The 17447-nt window shown below is 41.1% G+C and overlaps 1 protein-coding gene across 2 annotated transcripts in view; it reads left to right on the forward strand.

Annotated features, from left to right (window-relative positions):
- DNAH8 (dynein axonemal heavy chain 8) overlaps positions 1-17447 on the forward strand; it is a 390116-nt gene that overhangs the window by 364698 nt on the left and 7971 nt on the right. For both annotated transcript variants that reach the window (XM_053305243.1, XM_053305251.1), the window contains 3 exons: positions 5402-5558; positions 13573-13725; positions 13821-14010. In XM_053305243.1, coding sequence (XP_053161218.1) covers positions 5402-5558; positions 13573-13725; positions 13821-14010 — 500 coding nt within the window. The remainder of the gene's footprint in view (positions 1-5401; positions 5559-13572; positions 13726-13820; positions 14011-17447) is intronic.

The raw sequence follows: 17447 nt of genomic DNA on the forward strand, positions 1-17447 counted from the left end.
TGTCCAAATAACCTGGTTCGGGCCATTTTCAGCCCATTCCAGGCCCACCTTTCATGGTGGTGGACATTTTGGAGGCCTCTGCACATGCCCAATGGGCCTCTGCAGGGCCGGGTCAAAATTGGGAGCACACAGAGTTCCCAACCCGGGGTAAAACACAGTTTTTAATTGTGTGAATGACCTCGCTTTCTAACTGGCTTGTCCAACTTATTTTTACTTATTATAAGAAACAAGGCATACAACCTCCAACCTTATTAAAAGCTCACTCTACCAGTGCTGTGCTACCTCAGCTGCTCACTTATCAGGAATAAATTTTACTGACATCTGCAAGGCTGCTGCTTGGTCTTCCAATTCACCTTTTGATAAACATTATGCCTTGGACATCTGAGCTGTGGCTAACTTTGTGTAGGCTATGCTCAAGAAGCTTCTTTAAGAAACATCCTCCAGCCCTCCTTCTACTATGAGGAGCTCATTAATCACTCATGTTGTTAAGTATACTGGATAATCCCCAGGATAAACAGGTTGCTTAACTGTAACAGGTGATCTTTTGGTGATCCAGTATCATTCACAACATCCACCCAACCTCCCCATTTATCGGATTTTTTTCTTTAAGTTATTTACCTCATTATTTGACTGAATAAGTTCAATTTTCACAGCAGTTGATCAGGAACTGACCGAAAGGGTGCTCTGCTGCTGAAGGTACAAACAGATTGCACTTGGCTCGTGAAGGGCGGAGCGAAAGACCGCCTTGGGGAGCTTGAAAATCCTTCCACGGGGGCTACTTTGCAGGAACATAACCCACATTGTGAATGATATTGGATCACCAAAAGATTACCTGTTACAGGTAAGCAATTTGCTTTTCCTGCTGTCAAATATGGCATGATCTGTTACAGGATATAATCAATTATCATTATATATTGTTCATTTTTCTATAATTCTATTATAGTTCTGTTACAAATTATGTTATTTGAAAGATGTTGATACTTAGGATTGTTAAAGATTGATCAGATGTTTTATTTGCATTTTTCACAAGTAGTGCTTGAATCTCAGAGGTAATATTCGTATGTTAAGCCATAGCTTTCTCATCTTACTGTAAACACATTTCTTACACATTTTCCAACATTCAGATTTGAAGAGCAGAGTCCGAGGGCTATTTCTTACATAACTTTGGGAAGGCAAGAGTGCTGTCTCAGGGGAATGCCCATGTCTGAAGATCCATTCCTAGAAAGATACAAAATGTCAAAGCTGTAATACATTATATTACAGCATATATTACTGTTTTGACATTTCACTGTAATTCAGGCATACAGGTGGCTCCTGAAATTAAAACCCCATATCTTTCAACAGTAATGTGAGAAGCAGCTCTAAGATGTAAGCAGTATCAAGTGTCCATGCTGCAGTCTGCCATACGCAGCTCTCATGAAGCACCAGCTATGGGGCTTATGCAGGAGCAGTAATTTGTGGATTAAGCCCATATATGGTACCTTCCACTTTATCACTTGGAATGCCAGGGAACTCTCAGTGCAGCGGATTTATGTATTTATAGCTTTGTGGAATGGGACTATCACTCACCATGAACGTCTCATATAGGCTGTCCATCAAACAATTTTGAGAAGACAATACCCTCAGAAAAGACTAAGTGGCATTTTATGTTTCAACTGGTTAACATCTGTAGTTAGCATTTGCTGCTCTGAGAATTTACAGAAGTTTCAGGTTGCTCCCACACCTCCTTTTCTACCCTTTTTAAAGCTTTCAAGTCTAAATCCCCAAATTGTAGGCTTTACTTCAAAAATTATTTGGATCATTTACATTTCTCTGAGCTTCCCCACTTGTTGTGCTTTCAGTGTGATGCTCAATATATATACAATGCACATATCTATTACCTACAGCTTTTTAATGCTGGGGAATAATGGGCTAACATCAGACCTAACAAAATGTCTGAGGACCTCAGATACTCGGAAATTATGTTTCAAATTAGAGATGGCCAATTTCTAGATGCTTTGGGGACACTGTTCTCCAGACATTGATCTTGGAACCAGAACATAATCTCCTAGTGAATGGTCAGGCTCTATAGAAACATTTGCATCACCTAAAAAGTAAGGACTTCATAGGAATGGAGCACATGCATGGGGGAAGTATGAAGTCATCAGTAGCAGAGGAAGCTGAGGAATGAATGTGTTCCTTGATAGCTCCCCTTAAGAGCCAGAGGTCAACATTCAGCACAGAATAACACAGGTGGTGCCAATCCACCAACTGTGCTGCGTTGGGCTTGCAGTGAAGCCCTGGCAATCTTGCACTTTTGTGCAAGGGTAAAAATACTTCAGATATTTGAATTTAGATCAGAAATAAGTAACTGATGGGCACACAATATGCTTCCAGTCTAACTAGCTCTTCTGCAGTGTGGGCATGCTACTCAAAGTATTTGTGCTCTTGCCCAGAAGCACAAGACCCTCAACACTTCACTGGAGACCTCCTGTGCAGTAGCATAGGTGGATCAGCATCACCTGTGATACACTCTGTGCCAAATGTCAGACAGAGTATTTACATTATTATTATTATTTATTCAATTTCTATACCGCCCTTCCAAAAATTCTATTTATTTATTTAACATATTTTTATACCGCCCAAAACATATGTCTCTGGGCGGTTTACAACAGATAAAAACAACATTAAAACATTAGTTAAAAAACAAAACAAGAAATTTAAAACACAATTAAATTTTTTTTAAAACAACATTAAAAACAATCAAAACAGTTTCAGTTAAAAGCCTGGGTGAACAGATGCATCTTTAAAGACTTTTTAAAAACTGTCAGAGACGAGGAGACTCTTATTTCATTAGGGAGCACAATCCAAAGCCTTGGGGCAGCAATGGAGAAGGCCCATCCCTGAGTAGCCACCAGACGAGCCGGTGGCAAATGCAGACAGACCTCTCCTGATAATCTCAATGGGCGGTGGGGTTCATAATGAAGAAGACATTCTCTTAAATACCCAGGGCCCAAGCTGTTTAGGGCTTTATAGGTTATAACTAACACTTTGTATTTTGCCCGGAAACATATTGGCAGCCAGTGTAACTCCTCCAAAACAGGAGTAATATGGAATCTCCTAGATGACCTATAGACCAGCCTGGCTGCCGCATTCTGAACCAACTGTAGCTTCCAGACTACATACAAGGGCAGCCCCGCATAGAGCACATTACAGTAATGGCCCTGGGCGGTTTACACAGAGAAATAATAAATAAATAAGATGGATCCCTGTCCCCAAAGGGCTCACAATCTAAAAGAACCATAAGATAGACACCAGCAACAGTCACTGGAGGTACTGTGCCATGGGTGGAGAGGGCCAGTTACACACATTACAATACTGTATGTGTAATGTTAACATTGTAATGTGTTAGTATTACAATGTGTTAGTATTACATTAAAATCCTAAACTATTATTCTAGAATTTCAAATATCTACTCAGTTGACAACTGTATTTTAGAACTTTATAGACAAATCCTTTCATGTTTAGACTGCCAGTTAATTTTTTTACAGGGTGGTGACAATTGTATATGGGTGGTACTGGTGGTCCCATCCTGGTTAGCAAGTATAAACAGGACACAAAGACATGCATTGCCTGAGGTTATGATGTGTTTATGGTGGGAAGATCTTCTGGGATCTGATGGGGTCAAACATGCAGCTGGCTCTGCTGGCCAGCTCTTGCTTTCCATGATTAATCCACCACTTTTCAAATTATTTTCTGGCTAATTGAGTTAATCATGGAAAGCAAGAGCTGGCCAGCAGGTGGCACTGTGAAAATCACACAAGGAGCCAGCTGCATGTGTGACCTCCTCAATGAAAAGACAACAATAATTTGCAGGGATCTGTTTTCCCTAGAAATAGTGACAAAAGTGATTGTATCTTCAATATGATCACCACCGCACCTTGAGGTCATCTGAGGAGGTCCATCATCAGTTGTCACCAACAAGTCTGGTGGCGACTCAAAGGTGGGCTTTCTCTGTGGCTGCTCCTGGGCTGTGGAATGCAGTCCCAGCAGAAATCCGCAATATGAGTTCATTATTGACCTTCAGGAGTGTACTTAAGATCTATCTATTTGGCCTGGCCTTCCAGGGTTTTTAAACTGTAAAGGTTTGGCCTGGTTTTCCAGGGTTTTAAAAACTGTTTTAATAATGGTTTTATTTTGTTTTTATATTTTTCTATTGTAACAGTTAATTGATTTTAGTATTGTTTTAATGTAAACTGCCCTGCACCATTCTTGGAAGGGTGGTATAGAAATAAAAATAAATAAATAAATAAATGGACAGACCCTTGACAGGCAAGCAGCTGTAAAGCTAACATAGGAAGCTGCCATATACGGAGTTAGACCATAGGTCCATCTAGCTCAGTATTGTCTTCACAGACTGGCAGTGGCTTCTCCAAGGTTGCCGGCAGGAATCTCTCTCAGCTCTATCTTGGAGATTCCAGGGAGGGAACTTGGAACCTTCTACTTTTCTCAGAGTGGCTCCATCCCCTAAGGGGAATATCTTACAGTGCTCACACACCAAGTCCCCCATTCATATGCAACCAGGGCAGACCCTGCTTAGCTAAGGGGACATGTCATGCTTGCTACCACAAGACCTGCTTGCAGCCTTTCATGTTCAGTAGACACTTGCAACCCAGGCATTCCGTTATGATCATCTGCTGTTCCAGTCATTCCAATTTCCCCCAGAATAATACAAGTTCTAGTAAAAAATAATCTGCCTCTTTCCTTTCACTCTCTCTACAACTGGACTAAATTTGGTTCAAATTGAGGTCCACAAGTTAGATCTCTTTTGCACCTCAAATGTTTATGCATCTGCCATCTTGGATGACATCATTACAAACTACACCATAGTGTGTCATCCACTACAACTGTACCAAATTTGGTCCAAATTGCTTAGACAGTCAAGTTAGTACACTTGCACCTCAAACATTCATGTGTCCTCCAAGTTTGATTGGGGTAGATGACATCATCACATACTATGCCATTGAGGTTTCCCATGTGCCCCTACAGCTGTAGCAAATTTGGTTCAAATCAGTTAGGCAGTTCACATGTTAGCCCATTAGTTGCCACAAAGGTTTATGCGTCTGCCAACTTGAATCAGGGTGAATATCATCACAAACTACATTATTGAGGTGTCTCTACAACTGTACCCGATTTGGTCCATATTGGTTCAGGCATTGTGAAGTTGATGAGTGGGGGACTCATGGACACACAAAATGCCAGGTGATCTCATAAGCCTACTGGAAAGTAGACTAATAATCGATTGATCTTATCCATTTCAAACTTACGTTAGTGTTTCAGTGTGCATACTTTATCTGACAATTTCTCATAATTTTGAAAACAAACATATTATTTATTACATATTATTTAAAATTCCTCTCAGCTATCAGAGCAACACAGCAGCTGATGTTCTAAATACCATCACTAATATTCAACCAAAGGAAAGTGGAGGTGGAGTTGGAGAAACCAGAGAAGCCATTGTGTATCGACTAGCTGAAGATATGCTTGAGAAACTGCCTCCTGATTATATACCCCATGAGGTGATGGTTTTAAATTTCATAAGAGCATTTGCCTAGAAATTATAAATACTAAAATATTAACATGGTAGCAGATTCCTGTCAAAGCTGTGGCAAATGTGTAGTCTGGAAGCTGCACTTGGCAGGATGAAGAACACTGAATTGGTGGGTGTGGTTGTTTGGGTGCATATCCTCAGTGGATGTAATAAAACATCTGACTGTTGACAATTAGGGAAAGGAAAGCTGCAAACAAGTCAGGAGGTCATGGCAGAGGAACATGCAAACCAGGGCTGCCAGAGGTTCTAAGCTGAAATTGTGGAGGAATGCATAGAGTGGGTATAAACCCCATCCATGTAAAACTAGCTGTGGGTGAGGCATGTCATTTTATAATCTCTTCATTACAGAACTCTTAATGGCAGATCCATGAAAACAACTATCTTTTTCTTTTAAAATAAATTGTGGCTGGTGATGATGGGAGTTGTAGTTCAGAAACAGTGCCAAGGTTGCCTACCCCTGCTCTAGGACATAGTGGCCAATGTTGTTGGGGAAATTGATTATGTTCTGTAACACTGGACGAAACTGCGGTTATGGTGATGTCCCGATTCGGATATAATGCTTCAGTGGCCAAACCTCAGGTTTCAGTGGTGAAATTTACTGCAAACTGAAGGTTCAAATAGGAGTTTGGCAAGGCAACCTGCAGGTTGTTCACAGCTCAAAACTGCGGTTGCATGAATTAGGATGTAATGGAGTTCCAATCCCCTCCCCCCCCCAATTTAACTCTGGTTTTGTGTCATATCCAAATTTGGCCAAAGTGTATTTAAGCTCAAATGGTATTACAGTGAATAGCTGCCTACATTGTCCACCTAGTGATACATGGGTACCTGATACATCATGTTGGGTCAGATATGGGTTTGATCTCATCACTTCTTTGTGTTTCATAAAAATTAGAAATTGTATAGAGCATCTCCAACAAATAGATGGTTGAAAGAGACTCCAGGTTAGAACCAGAAATCTCATGGCATAAGGCTATAATGCTAGGACCAGGCCTAATGAGCTACTTGGATGGTGCAGTCATGTCAGAGCTCTCTTCAAGCACAGATGAGAATAAGGATATGGAGCACTGTCCCCTGCACTTGGAAGAAAATATTAAGTCTGAGGATTGGCTTAGCCTGGTATAAGTACCAGAAGCCTGGCCTTTTGTTCTGATCTGGTCAACAGAGCAACACCTTCTGTTTCTCTCTAGAGGAGAGGTTGTTGGAGATGGCCTAGTTAATATAATAAATGCATCACTGAGGGAGGGTAGGGTGCCTACATGTTTGAAGGAGGCAATAGTTAGACCGCTTCTTAAGAAGCCTTCCCTGGATCCCTCAGCGATGGATAGTTATAGGCCAATCTCCAATCTCCACTGGCTAGGCACAGTAGTTGAGAGGGTGGTGGCTGACCAGCTCCAGGTGGTTTTGGAGGAAACTGATTATCTAGATCCATTTCAAACTGGCTTTAGAACGGGCTATGGGGTTAAGACAGCCTTGGTGGGCCTGGTGGATGAACTTTACTGGGGAATCGACAGAGGGCGTGTGACTCTGTTGGTCCTCTTGGATCTCTTGGCAGTGTTCGATACCATTGACCATGGTATCCTTCTGGATTGCCTGGGGGAGTTGGGAATAGGGGGCAGTGCTCTGCAGTGGTTCTGTTCCTATCTCTCGGGTAGATCCCAGATGGTGGAGCTTGGTGACAGTTGCTCCTCAAAACAGGAGCTGTTATATGGAGTCCCTCAGGGCTCAATTCTGTCACCAATGCTTTTCAATATCTACATGAAACCGCTGGGTGAGGTCATCAGGAGATTTGGTGCTGGGTGTTATCAGTATGCTGAAGACACCCAAATCTACTTCTCCCTCCCTTCTTCAGGAAATGGCACTCATTCTCTAAATGCCTGCCTACAGGCAGTAATAGGCTGGATGAGGGATAACAAATTGAAGCTGAATCCAAGCAAGATGGAGGTGCTCATTGTGGGGGCTCAGAATCTGAGGGGTGAGTTAGATCTTCCTGTGCTGGATGGGGTTACACTCCCCCAGAAGGAGCAGGTGCGCAGCTTGGGAGTACTCCTGGACCCAGGCCTCGCCTTGGTTTCTCAGTTGGAGGCCATGGCCAGGAGTGCTTTCTATCAGCTTCAGCTATTTCAACAGCTGCGCCCATTCCTTGAGGAGGATGACCTCAAAACAGTGGTACACCAGCTGGTAACCTCCAGGCTTGACTATTGCAATGTGCTCTACATGGGGCTGCCTTTGTATGTAGTTCGGAAACTTCAATTATTTCAGAATGCAGCAGTCAGATTGGTCTCTGGGGTAACCCGGAGAGACCATATTACGCCTATTTTGAAACAATTGCACTGGCTGCTGTTATGTTTCCGGGCGAAATACAAAGTGCTGGTTATTACCTTTAAAGCCTTGAATGGTTTAGGCCCGAGTTACCTCAGACAATGCCTTCTTCTGCATGATCCCCACCGCACATTAAGGTCATCTGAGGAGGTTCGTCTCCATTTACCACCAGCTCATCTGGTGGCGACTCAGAGGTGGGCCTTCTCTATAGCTGCTCCGGGGCTGTGGAATGCGCTCCCTGCAGAAATCTGCTATTTGAATTCTCTATTAGCGTTCAGGAGAGCCCTTAAAATGTATTTGTTTGGCCTGGCTTTCCAGGGTTTTTAAATCATTTTCAAGATTCTAACCCGATTTCAGGGCTTTTAATCATTGAAATTGTTTAATTGTTGTTTTAAAATGTTTTTAAATTGTTAATTGTTGTTATATTGTTTTTAATTTGTTTTAGCTCTTTACTGTTTTAGTGGTTTGTTTTAATTGTAAACCGTCCTGAGCCATTTTGGAAGGGCAGTATACAAATCAAATCAATCAATCAAATAAACCAACCAACCAATAAATATTTCCTGTAAACTTCAGTTGAAGCCAGCTCCAGCTTCAAAACTCAGAGATCCTGGAGGGGCGGGGACACACAGTTTCCTTTACTCCAGAATACCGTGTCTTACTCTGGAGCAAAAACACTGGTCCTTACCAAGGTATCTGAGTAAGGCTCCTTGTTTTGAAGTTAGAGAAACTGTGGTGTCATCTTTCAGGATCTGGACTTGGTGATGGCCACCTATAGCCTCACTTTGACCAGACTAGGTACTGAGTTCTGCAATGTTTCCACTGGAACTGAAGCTTTAACTTGTTTGAAAATATGCTTTCGGTATTGCTTTCAACAAGACACTTGTAAGTGTGAATAAACACTATCATATCATTCTGAATCTGGGATCCCCCAACACACACACACACACACACACACACACACACACACACACACACACGGATGAGGCAGAAATTTCATGGGATGGGGCAGAATAGGAAGAACCTGTGATCCAGACCCTAGATGATCCATGCCACTGGAGAACCAGGAAAATCTGAGCAGCACCCCCACCATAACCCGAGGACACAACCCTGCTTTTGTCCTCCAACGCAGAGGAATCCCCTGAGGATTTACCAGTCTTAGCAGAGGACACCCAGCATCACCAGAGCCAACTCCTAAGAAATCAGGCAAGATTCCTTGAACAGAGCCTTTCCTAATAAAAAGGTGGAGCCAATTCACTCTGCCTAGGCAGTAGCTATAAAACCGTCTGCTGCAAGATTCACCTGGAATAACATCCCTTCTGGTTCTGACTCTGGTTCTTTGGGTTGCTTAGTCTGGTGCCCTCCTGGAATCCTTCTCTTGGCAGAGACCCTGACTCAGCCTGCCAACACCATGGGAGTATGTGCATTTTGTGGGGTGTTTTTAAAATGCATCCACCCCTGTTTCAGCTCAGCCCTAAATATCATCCTCTAGTCCTGCATAAAGGCTGCATTAAGTCCCTTTTATTATGTTGGAACAGGAATTTGGCTTTTACAGCATCTAATGGCTGTACCTTAAGGAAAAATTATTAGCTAATCAATTTCCAATGAGAATAGCTCCCATGATGCCATATTTCTCATCAAAGGTCATGTGTATCCCCAGATTATAGTAACTTCAGACAAGTATACGTATTAGTGAATAATTCTCTCTTTTTATAGTCAAGAGGCTGCAAACATTTGGCACATATGTGCTGCCACTGAAAAATCCAATGGATTCTTCAAGGGCAATGAAAAAAGCAAGTTATAAAATTAATCCAGAAGAAATATGAAAGAATAATACTGGTATCAAAGCTGTAATCTATCCATCTGAAAAAATCTATATAGAATTGATTAAATAAAGCACATACACTACTTCACATAGTTTCAATACTTGTTCTTCAAAATTTAAGAGGTACATGCATTGTCCACAATAAATAGCTTGCAAATCTTAAGTAAAACACAAGAATACAATTATTGTATTCTCTTCTCACTAACGAGATAGTCATTCCCTTTTATATTCTATGCTTAGATGATCATAAAGTCTATTGATCTATAGTGCAGTACACAAAACACTGCTCCCAGGCAATCTTCACTGAAATAAATGGTGGTTGCGCAGAAGTACTTCATGAACTTTACTCATAATTGGCTTTTTATTTTGCTATGAATACTAGAGAGTTTTAAACTGAGTGGCATTTGATCCTGAGATGGTGCTAAAGAATCAGATTTTTTAAATTAAAATAACTAATTTCACAATAGGTTTCTGACCTTACTCTCACAATGGCACACAACCCAAGAACCCCCCCCCCCTTTAAACCAGGTTAACGGAGCAAGTGCTCCATTAACCTGATTTTCTTGGTCATGAGATGCTTCCGTGGTACTTTTTGAGGAGGCCCCCAGCCGGGAGGCTAAAATAAGCCTCCCGACCTCAGGAGTCTCCCCAGAATGCCCCACACACTCGCGTGGGGTGTTCTGCGGCTTCCAGGGGCCGGGTGGCTCCCAATCCCCGCAGCCCCTACCAGCTCCATGACGGAGCCAGTAATCGTGTGATCGGCCAATCCAGCTGCCCAGGGCTAAGAGCTTACTCGTGTGTGGGAAGAACAGGCTAAACCTGCTCTCCCCATAGAAGCCCTCATGGTGTTTCACACTAATCGTGTGAAGCGCCTCAATATATTCTGACAACCTCTCAGAGAATTGTTATTATGTTATTATTTACTGGATTGTAAACTGGTTCATCCTTAAACAGGTCAAAGTGGTGAACAGGTAAAAATGCAACAAAATAACAATCACTAAAATACACTATCAAACCCAGCAAATAAATAAAGCACCAGAAACAAAGTATAGGAAATGCTTGCTTGAATAAAAAATGTTGTAACCTGGTAGTTAAAAAGTGGCTGGTGAGAGAGTCTGATGCTTCTCTAAGTGGAGGGCATTTCACAGTTTGGCAGCCACTGCAAAAAAGGACCTATCTATGGTTATTACAAGTTGGTAATACCAGCAGTGTTTCAGAAGGAGGCAGGACTTGAAGCAATGACCCATTTGGTGATCTTAAGGCCCAGGCAGATTCATATGGGAAAACATGGCCATAAAGGTACCTAATATATATTTTTTGGGGAAATTATATATTTGCTCTGAAGTGTTTCTGTCATTACTTCACTTTGATATCTTAATCCTAGATACATCTGCTTGGAAGCCGACACTGATTTCAGTGGAAGCTGTTCTCAAGTGATTGTACTGGGATCTGTATTCAGCCCAAATGTGTTGAATGTTTATTTCATGCTGGTTGAGTTTGTCTGCTCAATGGCTACTTTAAATACCTCTGCATTAGATCAGCTCTCTTCCCTAACTTCCTTCCCAGACTTAGACTACCTTTTTTCTGTCCTTCCCACACTGCCTACCCCTCGGTTTCCTCTCCCTGCCTTTCTTCATTTTCACTCTTCAAGAACAGTATCAGCAGCTGATTGTGAGATACTGAAATGATTCTCACAATTGCGTGAGTAGGCTACCCTCTTTTGTGGGGAGGAAGCCAGTGTTCCTTCTAAGGTGTGTGCACATGTCTGCGCTCACGAGTTTTTTTGTGTCCACTCAGTTAATTTTAGATCCCGCTCAGGTTGAATCAGGAAGATCATACTCTGAATTCATGTGTGCACACACTGCCTTGATGCTCCCACCCAGAACAAAACTCATTCCACACACAGATGAGAAAAATTAGAGAGAACACTGGAGGAAGCCCTAAAATGCTTACCTCCCTGCAGATGATCATAGCCAGGGCTCTGGGCAGGTGGATCAGTGGTGCAGAGTGGTGGCTTTCCTTCCGACTGCCTGTGCCTCGCCCAGCAGCTCCATGGTTTGGGTGAAGAGAAGCGCTGCTGTGCTATGTTCAAGCCCCCTGGAACCCCAGTAATGCACTTGTGCAGTGCATTTCTGGGATCCCCCTCCTCTTCTCCCCAAGTGTGCCTGCAGCTGCTGCTATCAGCCACGACAGACACATGATCTGGTAACGCTTGGGCGGGGGGGGGTCACACCTAAAACCCGGGTTAAGCAGTGAGCTCCATAAGCAGGCTTGCTGCACACACAGCTCCTGTTGGTGCACACAAGCAGCAGAAACTGGGCTGGGCTCCCTTAGCCTGGTTTCTGCTGTTTGGGAGAATAGCCTCACTGCAACAGCATAGGGAGGCTGGTGGCGGTCAGTGTGCGGCCACCGCCATGGCCCCCTGGCCCCGCATCTGATGTCAGATGCAAGGGACGTGGTCTCACTCTCAAACGGGGCCATGCGGCCCCATTTGGAAGGGAGATTGGCCCGCGCTGCATTGGGCAGCGTGGGCCAGAGTGACTCTCCCTGCCTTAAAGCCGTGCAACCCCATTTGGGAGATTGATTGGCCCTGCTGCTTTGGCAGTGAGACCAGAAGTGACTCTCTCTGCCTTTAAGGCAGGGACAGTCACTCTGGCTGCACTGCCAACACAGCATGGGCCAATTTTGGCTCCAAACAGGGCCGCACAGTTCTGTTTGGGACCAAAATAATGCCCCCCCATGTCTGACGTCAGATGCAGGGGGCGTGTCTAGTGCTACGCTCACGGCCCCTGATTGGTGGCAGCCCAGGTTCTTTGAACCCGTTCGCTCAATGGTGGCTCTGCCCCTGCTTCACGGTCTATGCCACTGATATCCTGATTTGGTGCCCTTGTCATTCTATGAACAGGCTGACTTTTACTGGCAGGACTTTATTACAGTATTTTATACATCTTATTTTCAAATCTATTTTTATGTGTTAGAACTTTAAAATCAGAGTTCAGGATGAAGCAGGATTAAAACTGAGACAAATACGATCTATGCCAGCAGGTGGAGCACTGCCAATTGGCTAGACTGCAGTTTCCGATTTGTGCTAAATAAGGTTGGTTTCAGGCATTAAGCAGTGAAAACTGAACACATGAGTGACTTGTGTCATGCATCTGCTTTTTACAGTTCTAGTGTAACATCTGAAGAGGGAACTTGCACTTCTCTCCTATGGGGAGTCCCATGAGTTGAACCTGCTGTTGAGGTACCTGCCTCTCCCTGCAGTGGAGTTGCAAGGGAAAGGCCATTGTTCAGTGGTAGTGTTTTGCATGCAGAAGGTCCCTAGCTTCAAGTCCTGACATCTCTAGTGAAAAATATCAAGTAGCAGGGCTGGGGACAACCTCTGCTTGAGGTCTGAGAGAGGTGCTGCCAGGCAGAGTTCAGCTTAAGACAACTATGAATGCCTGAATTTCCTTTGTGGACATTACAAGGGTAAAAAGTGGATGTGCAAGTGACTTGTGTATCTGTTGGTCAGTGATTGTCGTAATGTCCAACTGGTGGCCAGCAGCTGGACCTCATCACTAAATTATGAATGCAGAAGGCATATCCATGTGGCTATAAAATAATGCCAAACTCTTGAGACCACCTCCCTTAAGTCTGTATCAGAGCTAAAGGAACTGGAAGAACCTGTATTGGTTAGAGGTGAGAGTAAGGTGACTTGCTACAAATAAGATGCCTTGGTAGCTAATGGGCTGACTGTGGTTTGTTTTCCTTTTCCCTTTCTGAATACAAAATATAATTATTTTGCAAGTGCTATTCCAAACCTTTTGACTGACTGATTTTCTTAATTTCCTGTATTTAGGTGAAGGCTCGCTTGATTAAAATGGGACATCTTAATTCTATGAATATTTTTCTTCGCCAAGAAATTGACCGAATGCAAAAGGTTATCAAAATAGTTCGAGTCAGTCTGAATGACCTTAAACTAGCCATAGAAGGAACTATAATCATGAGTGAGGTAGTCAGCTACATCATTATGTATGACTATTTTTTTGAAACTAACACATCAAAACAAGACTTCTAATATATATACTTTGATTTTTATTTGTTCAGAATTTAAGGGATGCACTTGATAACATGTATGATGCTCGAATTCCTCAAATTTGGAAACGTGTGTCTTGGGATTCTTCCACACTTGGATTTTGGTTTACTGAGCTTCTAGAGAGAAATAACCAGTTTCGTTTTTGGATATTTGAGGGGAGGCCACATGTCTTTTGGATGACTGGATTTTTTAATCCTCAGGGTAAGAAGGGTTATACTTAACTGTACATTATTATATATTTATCTATAGTTTTATCTACAGTGTTTCGATGACATTTTTATGGAGGTTGAGGGCAGGAATCCAATACATTTCATTTTATATTTCTACTCTGATTTTCTTTTCAAAGGAAAACCCACATGACAAAGAAAAACCCAGAACAGAGACAAAAAAACCCAATCAATTTAAGATTTTTTTAAAAAAACCCTATGAGTATAGAAACAGATTCAATAGCATGCTGTACTGATAAACATTTATGTAGCTAACAATATATGGGAATGCGATACTAAACAAATTACTTCATATCACTACATTTTGCTATATTACTTCTTGTGCTTATTAAAAACTGAAGTTGGGGAGAAGCAAGATGGCGTTCAGAATGAAAGTACCTGTTTAAACACCTGTCAGGACTTTCAGCTACTGTTTGGTCCTATCATCTTCCATTGGCCAGATGGAGATCGGAATGTGTGCAGGGCTTGGTCCCTCTCCTAGAGGTGTGGGTCCAGGGGGCCCTCAGACCCTAAAAAGTCTGAAAAACCCTGGATGAACATCTGGAGAGACCTATCTGCAATCGGACTGAACGGAGAAAGGCATTTACACCGCCCAGTCACGGATGACCTGCAATAAATCTACTCTTTTATCTTTTCTAATAAATCTCTGAGATGACTACGACCGTGAGTTTGTCAGATCTATGACTTTTTTATTATTAACTTTTGCTTATTTTCTGCTATCTTCTGTTTTTGAATCTTTCTATGGACTTCGCTAGAGAGTTCAACATTCCAATGCCTATTAGCTTTTAGTTTTGCTTTGAAGAATTTTGAAAAAATGTTCGAGGCTACAGCAATTACTTATTTTATCTTGATCTTTAACCTACTTGTAGCTTTCGTTGGAGATGATTATGGATATTGTATTTTCTGAGAACTCCCCTTGAACTTTTCAGCAAAAATGTACGGCATCTGCAATGGAGAAGAGGAATGGAGAAGAAGATTGGCTTGGAGAGAGAAACAGCTTTTTTATGGATCTGTTTTTTACTGTTCCGCAATGTCACATATTTACACATTTAACCAGCTTATGTTTTACTTATAAAGTCCCAACTGTAAAGATCGGGTTTATCTGTGTCTTGGGAAGATTTGCTTGGTGGGGTTCTGAAAGATCTTCCCTGAATTTATAGTTCCTTCTGTTTGCATGGCTGACAAAGTGTTTTATGGCTGGACAATTATCTTCCTATTACCAACTATTTGAAGCTCTGATTGGGGAAATAAAAGTGACTGGAGAGAACTTGCTGTTTCGAAAGAGGAAGATTGTCTTTCCATGTTCTTTCTCTTTTTATTGGAATCCTGTCTTTTGTAGTTTAACCCCACTGGTGGAATTTCTATTTAATAGCAGTTAACGTCAATTAGTATTTTGTATCGGGACTTTGACTTTACTTTGAAGAATTCCTAAACTTGTCACTCAGCTGAGTTGGAGTGATGATTTGTTCTTGTGTTGATGTTGCAATCATGGTACTTTTTGTTAAATACAGGGTGGGGAAATTGGTATGAGGGGGTCTGTTAAGTGGTGTTTCACTTTAAGATAATTTAAGAAGATCTCACTAAAATGAGTCTGAGTATTTTAAGTATTTTAATCTTATTTAAAAGTGTATTTGCCTTAGTTGTATGTCTTTTGAGTGTGTTTCATTAGAACTATTCGGCTTTTGGTAGGTAGCTACGGCAAGATTTATGCGGAAGGATTCTAACTGAAGGAATTTTCCTTTATAGAAACTTGATAACCCTTTTCCCCAGGCATAGAAGTTAAAGTTCTGGCATTGTTTAGTCTCCCCCTTAATGAGAGAGTGTCCTTGGACACTGTTTTCAAGATTCAATATTAACCCTATGCTATGTGAGTTGCAGCTGAGATGTTTACCATTTGTTTGATCTTTGTGCTGGGATGAATGAAAAGCCCGATATTTCTAGTGGTGTATCTATCAGCATTTTATTTCTCTTTGCTGATATATATTTAATATAATGGAATTATCTTTTCTCTCTTACTTCTATTTCCCTCTTACTTCAATTTCCCTCTGAGCTCCCCCCCTCCTTTCCTCTCCTTTTGAGGTCTCCTTCCTTTTCTTGTCTTTTTTTTAAAAAAAGATATGTGATTTACTTAGGGTTTCATATACAGGTTTTAACTTTGAGTATAATTAAATAATATACCTTATTAATCGGCCTTTCAATGTATTCCCTGTGTTAATTGTTCCTTTTTTTCTTTCTCTTAGACACTGAGATTTAGGGAACTCTATATCGGGTTTAGCATTGAAATAACCTACTCAAAACTAAGATTTTTTATGATATACCCAAATGTTCTAATGACTTAAGGAACTGTCACATATCTTCAGGGAAGAAATGGTAATTTATGTGATTAATTTAGCAAGAGGGTTATCTATTTAATTATCTTAAACCCAATTAATTTAGGGTTTCACTTATAGGTTTTAACTTTGAGGATATTTAAATATTATACCTCATTAATTGGCCTTTCAATTAGGGAGTTCTATATAGGGTTTAATACTGACAATAACCTAATCAGGAATTAGGATGTTGTATGATAAACCTGATAGTTTTAATGACCTAAGGAATTGCCACATATTTCTGTCTTTTATTTCTTTTTGTTTCTTTCTTTTCTTCTTATGGAAGAAATGAGCATATATTAAGAATGGGGGAATTAGGGAAGAGTGGACCTCTAGTAATAACCTTTAGAAATAAGTGGCTGCAATATTGATAATATTTTTAAATTTAAGGAATAAGATTATTGGTTATATTCTACTATACGACATTATAGTTTTAAAAAGATAACGAATCGAGATATTCTATTTGGAAAGTTCAGTGTTTGATTTTTTTGTATTCTTAAGTCTTGGTTTGAGCATTTTTGAACAATTAATTGCAGTTAGCTTTAGCTTCTAACTGAAATCTAGTTTTAATTTTTCAGAAATATTTCTTTATTATTCCCATTTCTTTTTTCAGTATTTTTCTTCATTTTTATTTCCCCCTATGGGCTCTTACTGGTTGTTGTGAAAACTTTATAATAGTAACTGCTGAATGAACTACTTTTTGTGATGCAAACAATTAGAAGGAAATTGAGAAGGATTACATGTATGTATGGGAAGAGATCTTAGCTTGATAGCCTATTCTCCCAGTGGTGGGCTATAGAGACCAGTTCCGGCTGAAGTTAGTCTACCTCTTCATGAAAGAAGATCTTTCCATTTATCTCTCTGGGTTTTTTTGTTTTAATGAAGAGGAGGACTACTGAAGTCTGATTTCTGTCATTTACTTTATTATGACGTTTTGTCTGTATGGGACAAGATGGGAATCTTGATTATAGAATATTGGTGGATATATGTTTTTGTGTTTACAATATATACACCTTTTTTATGGTAGAACTAGTGTTTTATC

Source organism: Hemicordylus capensis, chromosome 1, assembly GCF_027244095.1.
Source record: "Hemicordylus capensis ecotype Gifberg chromosome 1, rHemCap1.1.pri, whole genome shotgun sequence".
In the NCBI taxonomy this organism is placed as follows: domain Eukaryota; kingdom Metazoa; phylum Chordata; class Lepidosauria; order Squamata; family Cordylidae; genus Hemicordylus; species Hemicordylus capensis.